The sequence below is a fragment of the Mchenga conophoros genome, linkage group LG2 (assembly GCF_057382185.1).
Source record: "Mchenga conophoros isolate Kocher_MC1m ecotype Shallow Benthic linkage group LG2, M_conophoros_male_GT1.1, whole genome shotgun sequence".
In the NCBI taxonomy this organism is placed as follows: domain Eukaryota; kingdom Metazoa; phylum Chordata; class Actinopteri; order Cichliformes; family Cichlidae; genus Mchenga; species Mchenga conophoros.
This window is the reverse complement of record NC_140527.1, coordinates 31603209-31617534: the sequence shown is the minus strand read 5'-3', so window position 1 is coordinate 31617534 and position 14326 is coordinate 31603209. Positions and strand designations below refer to the sequence as shown.

At 39.3% G+C, this 14326-nt stretch overlaps 1 protein-coding gene across 41 annotated transcripts in view; it reads right to left on the bottom strand.

Annotated features, from left to right (window-relative positions):
- Positions 1-14326, bottom strand: part of LOC146582303 (protocadherin gamma-C5-like) — a 292403-nt gene that overhangs the window by 40127 nt on the left and 237950 nt on the right. For 4 of the 41 annotated variants that reach the window (XM_085294531.1, XM_085294541.1, XM_085294636.1 and 1 more), the window contains exon 1: positions 3877-6466. The exons of 35 other annotated variants lie outside the window; for them this stretch is intronic. In XM_085294531.1, the coding sequence (XP_085150657.1) occupies positions 3877-6345 (2469 nt within the window). In that variant the 5' untranslated portion in view covers positions 6346-6466. Of the gene's footprint in view, positions 1-133; positions 2846-3876; positions 6467-14326 lie in introns of those variants that run through there. 2 more of the 41 variants (XM_085294598.1, XM_085294713.1) reach the window with 2 other exon arrangements.

The following is a 14326-nucleotide window of genomic DNA, read 5'->3' as shown; positions in this document are numbered from 1 at the left end:
ACAAATATATAAGCATACGATTTTTCTTTGAACCACTTAAAACATCATATCAAATCAACTGCTTTGATGGTACAGACTTCAAATGGTGAGGTTTTAAAGATTATGAGAAAAAAGTATTTCATTTTCTTCTCACCTGCTGGCTCTCAAAGGTCCAGGTGCTGTCGGGCAAAGACGCATCCAGGACACTGATCACCTCCTTAAAGTCTGTGGTGCTGCTGGGTTTAATCAGAGTGAAATCGCTGTACTCTGACATTGGAGACATACAGGACCTGAAGGACTGACTCTGAGACAGCATGTCTCCTCCCAGGACCTCCACGTACTTTATAGGTCCATCAGTGTTGAGCTGAATTTGCAGGTTTCTGTTTGGGTTCTTGTAATCATCAGAGTCAGTCCGTCTCATGCAGCACGTGCTGCTGCTCCTGCTGTTCCTGATGCATTTAACCGCTAAGATGAGGAAAGTGACCAGAGACAGCACGGACACCGAGGCCAGAGAGAGAATCAAATAAAGGGTGATTCTCCCAGTTTTCTTGCTGGGCTCGGCCGCTTTATGTCGGAGGTCTGAGATGGGCTCATGGAGGCCGTCCTCCAGTATGATGGACACCGTGACTGTGGAGGACTGGATCGGTTCCCCGTCGTCCTTGATCTCTATAAGCAGCCTCTGAGAGGAGTCGTCCTGCTCGGACACAGCGCGTTTAGTCCTCACCTCCCCTGTGTACAGATTGACGGTGAAGAGAGAGGCGTCTGTGGCCTCCGCCAGTCTGTAGGAGATCCAGGCGTTATGGCCCGAGTCAGCGTCCACGGCCGTCACCTTGGTAACCAGGTGACCCGCTTTCGCGGAGCGAGGCATCCTCTGATGAGAGAGGGAGCCCATGGCAGCGGAGGAGGGGTAAATAACAGCGGGGGCATTGTCGTTCTGGTCCAGGATAAAAACATGGACAGTGGCGTTGCTGCTGAGAGACGGAGAGCCCTGATCCTTTGCCTGGACCTGAATCTGAAACACCTTCAGTTTCTCATAGTCAAACGAGTGCATGCTGTAGATGCTGCCGTTATCTGAGTTAATGTAAACATACGATGAGACAGAAACGTCCTGCACTTTAGAGTCCAGTATAGAGTAAGAGACCTTTGCGTTTTCACCAAAATCCAGGTCAGATGCTGATATTGAGTACAGGATAGAGCCTGGCACTCCATTCTCTTTTAAATACACATTATAATTTCGTTGAGTGAATACAGGAGGGTTGTCATTAACATCAGTGACAGTGACAGGTATGATTTTCTTACTGGACAGAGGAGGAGAGCCTGAATCAGTGGCTGTAATTTCTATATTATATTCCGAGACTTTTTCTCGGTCTAAAGGACCGCTGGTAACCAGTGCGTAATTATGGGAAAAAGAAGGTTTCAGGGCAAATTGAGAGGTTTTAGGGAGCTGTAATCTTACTTTACCATTATCACCAGAGTCAAGATCTCTTGCACTGATTAATGCCACGACTGTTCCATTTGGGGAGTCTTCTCGCACCGGCTTAGGATGAGAGGTAAGCATAATTTCTGGCGCGTTGTCATTGACGTCTATAACTTCCACATGAACAGTACAATGCCCCTCCATTCTCGGAGTGCCTTTATCTTTCGCACTTATGTCTAATTCATAATTTGCATTTGCTTCGAAATCTAACTTTCCTTTAAGAAATATGGTTCCAGATATATGATCGATAATGAAAATAGACATCATTGCATCTGATGTGTGTGCTCCAAACGAATATTCAATCTCACCGTTTTGGCCATCATCCATGTCTGTCGCTTTTGTTTGTACTATTAACGCACCTTCTACAGCATTTTCACTAACAGATACTTTATATGACGTTTTTTCGAAAGCGGGAACATTATCGTTATTGTCAAGAACACTAATAGTTATCTGTGCAGTCCCAGATCTTACCGGGCTTCCTCCATCCAGAGCGGTCAAAAGAAGCTTGTGAACAGCCTTCTTTTCTCTGTCTAAAACTTTTGCTAAAATCAATTCAGGGACCTTCCTTCCACCAGCAACCTCTTTCACTCTAATACTAAAACATTCGTCTTTACTAAGAGTATATGACTTCAGGGAATTACTGCCAACATCCGGATCTATTGCGCTTTCTAGTGGAAAATGAACCCCCACAACTGTCGATTCTGCAATTTCCAATGTAATTTCATTCGATGGAAATTTCGGTGCATTATCATTAATGTCTTGAATATCGACTTCAACTCGAAAAAGTTGTAGCGGGTCTTCAATTACAACCTGCAGAGGTAACACACAGCTGGCGCTTTGTCCACATAAAGCCTCTCTGTCTATTCTGTCATTCACCACGAGCTCGCCCTTCCCCGCATCCACGCTGAAATACTGCTCACCAGCCTCGGAGGCGACGCGCAGCTTACGGTCAAAAATTTCAGATACTCCTAAACCCAGATCTTTGGCAAGATTTCCTACCACAGAGCCCTGTTTTAGTTCCTCTGTGATGCTGTAACGAGTTTGTCCGTCTATTGTACTCCACAAGAGAAAGAAATGATGCCACCAAAGAGCCAGCCATCTCCAGTCTCGACATCCCTTTCTCTTTGTCATCCTTGGTCCGTTATAAAAGATTAATTCCAATTGACATAATGCACTGAAAAATTCGTAAATCCATCATCGCAGGTATGATTCCCATAGAACCATTCCCACTTATTATTGAGGACACATATAAAACCGTAACATTATAAAAAATGAGCGCATTACTCCTTCAGTCCTCTGCCTCTCTTCATTGTAAGTGTTCGAGTACCGAGAATGAATGGGGGCAGGGACTAGATTGCTTTGTACAGTTCTGAATCCTATTGGTGCGCATCATCCACCTCTGTCATCCAATAAGAAGGAACCCGATCGACACTCTTCATGTCACAGCATCTGTCCTCTCTCTCTCTGTGGATTCACTTTGATCACAGGCAATAATCACGAATTACTGGACTTGACAGAATGTAAAGCAAGCATGCGATATCATCAATGAATGAATAACTGGATGAATGACTGGATGTAAGAATGAAAAAACAAAGCCAGTCTTATAAACTTAATATAAGAATAACATTTTCCCTCACAATAACCTAATTAATTAATCCCATAAAATAATTTAGAGAAAGACATTTATTCGATAGACATCCCATTTAACTACATTCTTTTTTTTTTAAACAGAGCTTGCGTTCCAGTAAGAGTCGCTGTCCACCTTCGTGGTGCTGAACTATTTGGAAGTGCCTTTGTGCACTGTTCCAGGTTTATTGAAAGACTTTAACAACGAATAATAGATGGGAATAAAAATTTAATTATGGAAACCTTAAAATATATTGTTATCTGCTCGCTTGCGTTTTGTTATCTATATTTGTGCTCAAAAGAACTCTGAGCCTACATCTAACATTGCCAGTAGATTGAAAAAGAAAATCACCGTTGCTTTTCTACTATTCCATTATCAATTAATCCAGTCAACGATATTCAGTGGAAGATGTGTAATTAATGGGCATCCCATTTAACTGCATGTCTGTACCACATGTGCCACGTGTAAAATGTATTTGTGTTTCAAACAGGGCATGCATTCCAATAAGCGTCGAACAATTTGGAAGAGCTTTTGTGCACTGTTAAGGGTTTATTGAAAGAGTTTACTCTAACCACGAATATTAGATTTGCATTATCCATATTCTGTTCAAAAGAACTCATAGCCTACATCTAATGTTGCTAGTAGACTGAAAAAACAAATCACCGTTGGTTTTCTACAATATTTGGTACAGTCTATAAGTTTGCAAGAAGCTATTTACTCATTCAAAACTTAACTTAAATTCAGTGATATTTCAAATTTTTACTTATCACATCTTTTAATACTCTATGCTCACCTGCTGGCTCTCAAAGGTCCAGGTGCTGTCGGGTAAAGACGCATCCAGAACACTGATCACCTCCTTAAAGTCTGTGGTGCTGCTGGGTTTAATCAGAGTGAAATCGCTGTACTCTGACATTGGAGACATACAGGACCTGAAGGACTGACTCTGAGACAGCATGTCTCCTCCCAGGACCTCCACGTATTTTATAGGTCCATCAGTGTTGAGCTGAATTTGCAGGTTTCTGTTGGGGTTCTTGTAATCATCAGAGTCAGTCCGTCTCATGCAGCACGTGCTGCTGCTCCTGCTGTTCCTGATGCATTTAACCGCTAAGATGAGGAAAGTGACCAGAGACAGCACGGACACCGAGGCCAGAGAGAGAATCAAATAAAGGGTGATTCTCCCAGTTTTCTTGCTGGGCTCGGCCGCTTTATGTCGGAGGTCTGAGATGGGCTCATGGAGGCCGTCCTCCAGTATGATGGACACCGTGACTGTGGAGGACTGGATCGGTTCCCCGTCGTCCTTGATCTCTATAAGCAGCCTCTGAGAGGAGTCGTCCTGCTCGGACACAGCGCGTTTAGTCCTCACCTCCCCTGTGTACAGATTGACAGTGAAGAGAGAGGCGTCTGTGGCCTCCGCCAGTCTGTAGGAGATCCAGGCGTTATGGCCCGAGTCAGCGTCCACGGCTGTCACCTTGGTAACCAGGTGACCCGCTTTCGCGGAGCGAGGCATCCTCTGATGAGAGAGGGAGCCCATGGCAGCGGAGGAGGGGTAAATAACAGCGGGGGCATTGTCGTTCTGGTCCAGGATAAAAACATGGACAGTGGCGTTGCTGCTGAGAGACGGAGAGCCCTGATCCTTTGCCTGGACCTGAATCTGAAACACCTTCAGTTTCTCATAGTCGAACGAGTGCATGCTGTAGATGCTGCCGTTATCTGAGTTAATGTAAACATACGATGAGACAGAAACATCCTGCACTTTAGAGTCCAGTATAGAGTAAGAGACCTTTGCGTTTTCACCGGCATCAGGATCAGTTGCGGACACAGAGCACAAAATTTTCCCAGGAGGATGGTTTTCTTTTACATAAATGAGATAAGAGGGCTTGGAGAAAATTGGTGGGTTGTCATTTACATCTGACAATTCAACGAGTATTATTTTTTCACTTGTTAATGCGGGGTTTCCTGAGTCAGAAGCACTTATTTTAACTCTATATTGGGCGTTTTTTTCACGGTCAAGTCGCCCATTTGTCACTAATGAATAATGGTTAGAAACGGAAGGGTTTAACTTAAAGGGAGATTTGGGGGATAAGGTCAGTAAAACTTTGCCATTGTCACCAGAATCTGGGTCTTTTGCACTTATTAATGCAATAACTGTCCCTACTGCAGAGTCTTCTGGAACAGGCGATGTTAAAGATGTAACAATGATTTCAGGATTATTGTCGTTAATGTCAAGTATTTTAATTTCGATCCCACAGTGCCCATCCATCTGAGGATTTCCTTTGTCTTTGGCAGTAATATCAAATCTATGTAAAGAGTTTGTTTCATGGTCTAAATTTCCTCTAACAACTATAGTTCCAGTAGAAGATTCAATGGCAAATAACGATAAAATCAAATCCGATGTTTGTTCTGCAAAAAAATATTCGATTTCTCCATTTACTCCTTCGTCTGCATCCGTGGCCTTAACGTGCAGTATTTCAGTCCCGGGTGTTGCTTTCTCACTAACATTAGTCTCATACACTTGTTTTTCAAACTGGGGCGCATTGTCATTGATGTCAAGTACTATAACTGTAATTTCAGATGTCCCTGAACGCACCGGATCTCCACCATCTACAGCGGTGAGGATGAGATTATGTACAGGCATCTTTTCTCGATCAAGAGGTTTTTCAAGCACTAATTCAGGGATCTTCCTTCCGTCCTTGTGATTTTTAACAGTCAGTTTGAAATTGTCGTTTTTGGTTAGCATGTAAGAACGCACAGAATTAACGCCGACATCGGGATCCTGCGCACTTTCTAAAGGAAATCGAGCACCTGGATTTACCAGCTCTGCAATTTTTACCACCTTTTCTTTTGTAAGAAAACTAGGAGAATTATCATTGGTGTCCTGTATTTCAATTTCGACTCTGTGCAGCTGTAGAGGGTTATCAATAACTAGTTCCAGAGGCAATAAACACGATGGTTTTTGCCCACACATTTCCTCCCTATCTATTCTATCGGTGACCACCAGTTCTCCCTTCCCCAAGTCCACACTAAAATACTGCTTACCAGCTTCCGAGGTTAACCGCAATTTACGCCTATGTAGTTCAGACACAACCAAACCCAAATCTTTGGCTATATTTCCTACCACAGAGCCCTGTTTCAGTTCTTCTGGTATGCTGTAGCGAGTCTGTCCGTCTATTGTAGTCCATAAAAGAAAGAAATGATGCCACCACAAAAACACCTGCCATGTCGGTAATCTGTTCCACATCATTTCACGTTCAGTATATCCCATATCTTTTCACTCCAGTCCCAACTTTTCGACCGATTAAGTATAGAAGGTTTATAATCCAAGGTAGATGCGTCCTCAGACATAACAGTGAAAGTCATGCTTTGTGTCTGGATATGCATCCTCCCCCTCCAGTGCAGAACATTGTAACGGTTAAGAGGGTGATGCTACTCGGTGAGACGGAGTAGATCTCTTTGTACAGCTCGGGATTTCATTGGTGGGAGCAGTACAGCTATTTCCACCAATCATGGCATCACTGAACATCTTCAAAGGAGTGACGCAAAAGCAAGAGCCACAAAAAAATAATCGAATTTCCCATTATTAAACACATTATCAAACATCGTTAGTTACTATGAATGAAACCGTATATCCAGCATCTGCAGTCATCTTTACAATGTTTTTTGGGGGCTATAAATATAATTCTACATAATCCAGTGATTATATTTCTATCTTTTTATGCTATTATTAATAGCTGATAGATGAATATGTATAGCGTCATCGGAGCTACTCAGTGAGTGATCACTTCAAAATTATTAATATAATGATTTGCATTAATCCATTGATACATGTATCTTACTCTTGTTAATCATCTTGCCTGTATGTACCTGCCTGCATGCACTAGCTTTTGTGGCAGACAAGGCTCTTCGTTGCCTTCCTGTGGCCAGAGCAAGCTAGTGCAGCCTGCAGACAGTAACTCACGCCTCAGAGAAATAATTCTGACGGCAGCCAACGTAAAATACCCGTATGGAGGTCGGTAGAGCAAGTGCGAGGGGAGGAGAGCGTTGATGACGTGGGAAGCCGCTCTCTCTCTCTCTCTGTCTCACCATATGAACACAGCCTGATCCTCTCTCTCTCACACACACTAATAGAGAGCGAGCATCATGCTACACTCATACTACACTTAAAACTATTCACAAATAATTTTAGAGATTTTTATAGACATCCCTATCTATGTGCGCCATCCCTTTACTGAAAATAGCCATTATGCGCTTAAAATACAACCCTCAATATCAAATATTGTACAAAACTTAACAAAAACTGCAAACACATCAATTAAAAATACCTACAGATACGAAAAACAAGAAAGAGTAAAGCTGTAGTATTGGAAGTAGTCGTGTTCTCTAATAAGAAGTGGGCGACAGAGGGAGATGTAGAGAGTCAGTGTGAGAGAGAAGGAGGAGGGGGAGCTCTTTGGAGCTATTTTCAGCACCACCAGTGTGGACAGCGCCACACAGGCGGCCAACTGCTGCTGCTGCATGCTGCTGAAGAGACAGCCAGCTTACAAGGCTCCCACTGAAGACGGGCCTGGAAAATAAAACCTCAGCCTACTCGATATTTTTTTCAGCTGTACACAAAAATACACAGGACTAGACTGCGTCACAAGCACAACCCATGAAATTTTACTGCTGTAAACACACATGTAGATAATGTGTGTTTACAGCACACATTATCTACATGTGTGTGTGTTTTTTGGCTAACTGTTATTTGGCATTGATGTTATCTGATACTTGTCACTTAGTATCAATATTTTAAGTCATTTTAACCTGTAATTTGTATCTTTGTACAGCACTTTGGCTAACACTACTGTTGTAATAAAATGTCCTATATAAATAAATAAATGTAAACATAAACATAAAAGGTGAAAGAACAGTAAAATAAAAAGCTTAAAATGTATGGTTAGATGTTTATTTAAAAAATATCTGGCCACATAAAGTATTAAATGTTATATTAATATTATGGTATTTAGTCATGGGGCAAAACCAAGGCTCGGAGACATAAGATAACTTAAAAATTCTGAAACCAGTTCTTGTTCAACAAAAGTTAAATTATTGTGGTTGGTATTAAGCTGCTAGTAAATTCAAGTTATTGAATCAAATCTGCAAGGACATTTATTAAAAGTGAAATTGTGATTTACACAACTGGAAGCAAAGTTCTGCAAATGAAATCACTCTTAAAAATCCCCATATTCCATGTGTTCACTGTCCAGCACACAGTACACAGCTAATGCTGATCAATGGATCAGTTTCTACATCACACACAGGATGGAAAGCTGGATACTCTCCTATATAGTCACTATATAAATATGGAAATATTACCTCAGGTTTCATTAAATAATACCAGTGAAAGACTAATGACAGTAGTAGTATACCTACTACTATGAATCTACATTAACTAACTGTAGCTTAATGAAATAAAGTTCAAGTTTTCAATTCCATTTATTTTACGTTAGTTTCCAAAGTTTCTCCTTTCAGTTTATTGTTTACTGATTTAAGCTTAAGATTTAAGCTTAGTTCTCAGTAGCTTCATTCTTGCTTTTAGTCTTCTGAAGTATAATAATATGGAGGGCATTTAACAGAGGTATGATTTAAGCTATTCAGAACAACTATTACAAATATAATACAACACTTTTTGAAGGTAGTTGACTCACTGGCATGTAGATGTACAAAGTCTTAAAAAAGCACATGCATCTCGGACTGTAATGACAAATTTCAACAAAAACAAAAACTTAACAAAAAGAAAAACACTGACATCTGCTCAGTTGTTTTATTTCAGAAGTGTAGTTTTTATTTTTATTTGAGAACTTAAATGTTTTTAATGCAAAGTTTTTTTTTGTTTAGTTGGAGTTCACTATAATATGTAATTTTCAATAGTAGTTTCAGATGTACATATATGAACATTTCTTTACACTTTTAAAAAGTAAAAATCACCAAATGTGAATAATATACATCTGTGGAATCTTCCAAGGCACTTCTCCTTATGTCAAAACATGATACTGTATGTTTTTATACTTATTGCAGAACTTCTCTATACTTAGAGTTGCAGACACATTCTATTAAAGCCCAGTATATTCAGGTTTCTGAGACCATTTTCCATTTTTAAATAATCACTCTTAAAACACCATATTATTTTTATTCATCCTTTGTTAATCAGGATTACATTAACTAGATTATTAATAAATGCAGATATTTGCTGCTGAATTGTTTTTACTCATGCCATCAACTGCAGATTTGACAACAAAGAAGACTTGAACATGATTAATATTTAGAAATCATGACTAAAATCCTTTACATGTTGTATTGATCAGTGCATTGTTCTGACATTTAGAGATATGTGAGTATATTATTAATTCATGCCCCTCTGATAGATCATGTGACCCCACATGAAAAAAATAATGCTTTTTAATGCATTAAGTCATGTAAATACCATTACTGTAAAGCAGCACCTTTAATTATTTGTAGGCAGGTGTTGTGACAACTTTATAGTCCTTTTGGCGGGAACAGTTTGTGACCCTGTGGCATATTTCTCTTACTTTGGACCCTCTTCTATATCAGAAGAGAGGCAAGCCTGCGTTCTATAACCTCCTAAGACCCGAACTCTTTCATGGGATGCAATTTTAATTTCTCTTCGCTATTTGGGCTGATTGGGACCTGATGAATGTAAAGACAAAGAATTACCAGATATTTTTTTTTACCTGATTTTTGTTTCTAGGAAAAATTAGATCCACATATGAGGATATTCGTATGAAATTTCGATCGAACAGCAGCAATATAATGTCCTCATAAGTGAATATCAGACCCTTGTGGAGCAAAATTGAGTATTTTGGTCTAAATAACCCAAAATGTGTTGTCCAAATATGTGGACGCCAGGTCCTAGGAGGATAAGGCAGGCTTGATAAAAGCCATACCTATCTGTGTAATGCAACATAAACAGGACACCTCATGAATCAGCAGAACAGTTTATTGATCTTTATTTTGATATCTCCTAACTAAGTTTGAGTGAATTTCTGGTAATAGAATACTGAAAACAAGCTAGTGATAATTGATCATTCTAAACAGACAGACATTGCCATCATTAGTAGGTTATTGTCCTATTACTTGAGCTATTCTTCATCATTTGGATTGCAATATCCTATTTAATCACTATGATGCAATGGTTTCTTATTTATATAGTGGTTGATGGTCCAGAGTATCAATCCAGTAACTAAAGTTCTTGGTACTGGACAGCATAATCCGTGCACCTTCATTCTGGCATGAGATCTGTAGCAGCTGGTCTTCCCTGCTAATACATTCCTTAAACCAAATTAACTTGTTTACAGTGAGAGATACTGAGCTTACACAAATATCCTATTTAAATGTAAAACACTTTGAGGCCTTTAAAATCTATAACGGAGCTGATGGCTTACTAATCTATAGTGAGATCTTAAATTATGAGCGCATTAATGTAATTAAGTGTTTGCCCCCAGTCAACAATCAAATTATGTTTTATTGATAACCTACTTAAGCAATAAACCAGTCACACCGTCACACGTGCTCAGATGTCACAAAAGCCACATCCATGGATGCCTGATTGAATCAGTGGAGGTAAATGTTTTGTGAGGTATGCAAAGAGATGTGTTGCTTGTAAAAAAACCCCAAAAACAAACAAACAAAGAATGATTATCTGCTTATGTGGTGTTTGGACACTGCAGCAAAATAAGTTATTGTTCCATTTTGTGTTTAAAGTCTGTTTTTGTATGTGATTGAAAAGATGTGCCTGTGTGAGTGCATCAGTACTCTGTCCTGCTTGTTTAATCAGAATAATTTGCACTGATGTATGTCTTTGATGGCAATAGTGTACAAGAAGAATAAAAAATATTTCTTACCTTATTTGGTGAGTCATGATTTGACAGGATTGAGGTAGGAAACAGGAACAGCGCAGCGCAATGAGTGGAAAGAAAACATGAAAGAGAAAAACAAGAGAGACAAGATATCAGTTAGACTGGTGTCTTTATCCAGAGTTTGGCTGTGGGGAGAACGGTAACCAGCATACTTACCATTACAAAAAACAAAACAAAAAAAACCCAAAAAAAACCAAAAAAAACAGGGTGAAAAGATAGTGTGGTGAGTCATAAAGTACTAATCGTACTAACTAACTAATTATAAACTGGTGTTATAATGATGTGCAGTGAATAACAGTGTAATAACTATTTATTCAGATAGACTGTGTTATCTGCTCTGTGTGTGCACAAACTATTAAATTTCTACACGGGAAGTAATGATATGATTAAATGCTCATCACAATGTACTGTACCAAACATCAAAAGACAGAAAAAAGAAAACAAATACAAAGCATGATACAAGTTTTCCTCATACCATCTTAAAAATGTATAAAAATAAGTGCCGTATTTTCAAACAGTATTAAGCATTAAGGAGGCTGTAACCTTAAATGATAAAAGACTGGAACATGGTATCAATCTAATACTCAGAGTCTGAAGTATGTATTAATAAAAAGATCCAATGTGAGTATGAAAGTGAAGGAGAGAGAAGGGATATTCACAGATACAATCTTAAAGTATATATATATTGTTAGTTTAACAAAAATCAAAACCAAAACAGATGATACTATTGTAAAAAACAGAAAATAAATCAGGTGATATAACATAAAAATAATCTCTGTTGGATATGTAATAACAGTAAACAGACCATTGTCACAGCAGTTTTAGCTAAAATATCCATTTTGATCAGTATTCATGAAACAATTTACAGGTAAAACAATCAGCTAACCTCTTTCAACAGAAGCACATACATGCTTGGATACTACAACAACCATTTTAGCCCAAATAGGAACACCAGTGTGATCATTACTGAGGGATAATAGGTCAAAGGAATCAAATCACACCACTGCACTGGTGGAAAAACTGCCACTACCCCCATAACAACAGCAGAGGGCCTCAAGGCGATGGCGAGCTAAATCCATGCCATATTAATGAGATTCTTTGCACTGTGCCCCATGTTTGTCACATCTGACATGTGTGATGAGTATCTTAGCGGGGGAGCTCTGAGCTTCTAAGACAAAGCAAAGCATAAACTGCTTTTCATTATACTGGGATTATACATTAAACTGTACATTATATAACCTTGCCATTTATGCATATGAACACATTTCAGGAAGTAATACATGATCAGTGTTGCTTAGAAACACAAAACAGCTCAGCCAGTGCACAAAGAAATGACAAAAGGACACCAAAATGCTGTTGTTCCTTTTAAAAAGCCATACAAAAAAAATAAAATAGAAATCAGGTCATTCAGTGGGTCATTCACAGTTGAATTACAGTCATCAGAGACAACATTTTGCTGAAACGGGTTGTGAGAAAACACACAGGGTAGCACAGATTAGAAAAAATATCACAAACAGCCATGACAGCCCAATCTCCCTCCCCTTTCTCCATCATTAGCCACCCAAGGTCTGAGGATGCTGCACCTATTTTCCCATAACAGGGGTGTTTCCTTTCCTCATTCTAGCCACAAATCTAAAAAGCCAGTAAGTACCAGAGGGTACATCTGCTGCTGAACCCCTGTGGCATCATAAAAAATGGTACAGTCCTGCCCGTGAGTCAGCTTGTTGCTATGGTAACACATCCCACCTCCTTTACTTGCATCCCACCCTGCTTCCTGCAGCCTAACAGGGATAGCAAAAAAAGGAGCTAGAAAAAACAATATGGAGGATGAATAGCCAGCAGAAGAGGAGATGGGAAATGATGCTCTCACACACGTGCACATTCACACTCATAACATGTTCAGATAAAGCAGACATTTATAGACTGCTGGGTACAAACAAATCTCTTGGCAATTGGCAGAAAAGTGGGACAAAAGAGATTTTTCTTCTTGTCACAAACATAGCAGCCAAACACAGAGATGAAAAGACACCCAATGGTTTGTTATTCCTTTTTATAGACTGGACAAAATGTCCTACATTTAGCAATCTTCCTCTTCCTTTCTCTGTGTGTCTTTTTTTCCTCTCTCTGCAGCAGAGTGGTGCAGCTGGAGAGGGGGAGGGGAGGGATGCAGAAAACGAGATCAGGAGGAAAATGAAAGAGTGCTGTAGACAGAATAACTGATAAAGAGTGGCGTCCAGCTACAATTTCACACTTTAACTTAAGTTAATAATTAAATTTGAATGGTTAAAATAAATATATGTACACTTTATGTGTGCTTGCTTTTTAATATATTTTCTCAAATTTCTTACCCATATACTGAAAATTTTAAAGGTGTATACTTCCATGAAGCAATAAATGAACTCTCCCACAGGGACAGACCACACTGGGTTTTTTAAGCGTTATTTTTGAGAGATCTGTAGCTTTTATCTTTTCCCTGTTAGTATCATGTTCAATATATTACACTGTCTGCCCAAAGGATATTATGACATACTTATAAGTCCCCAATATCTCAGCTATCTGGCCAATACTGTAAAAAAAATACAACAGGGGACTTAAATATATACATCCTCATCTTCAAAGACAACACACAATGTGTTGATAGCCCCCAGAGGCATAAACATGAGCACACAGCTGCTCACCAGACAGCCTGGCAAGGAAGTCAGGACACATAGAAACAGTTTAGATCTGTGGGAACCAAGAGCTTCTGCATGTGATTAAAGTTTTGTGGCTAGTAGGAAGTTTAACAAAGTAATAACCAAGGGTTTGTGTAGGTTTGAAGGTTCTAAAATGGCTGATGGCAGCTTCAAGGGAGGGTTCTTAAAAAGGAGAAGGATAAAAGAACATACGGATTTAGTAAATGGTATAAAACTCGTTGAATGATTTAAGTGGTTGCAAAGACATTTCTGTGAGCTTTGACCCCTAAGGAGACAAAAGAATTTATGGCACTCAGTAAAAAATGCCACCAGCATAAACAGGAAAGACATAATGGAGTAAAGACAGTTAAAAACAGGTAAAGCAGACACAGATGTAGGCGTATAATAATGGCAGACTGCTTCCAGAGGGTATGTGGGTTAACACAATTAACCTCATGGTTTGAGATTTTTGAACTTGGATTTTTATATGCACAAACCCTGACCTCAAGATATAAGTATATATAAATAACAATATATATTTAAAACAAAACAGACTATAGACACCAGACAATAAAGATCCACAACTTTCATTCAAAAGTGGAGAACATGAAACAAACAGAACTGCTGAAGGATTATCTTTAATTACGTTATGCCAATA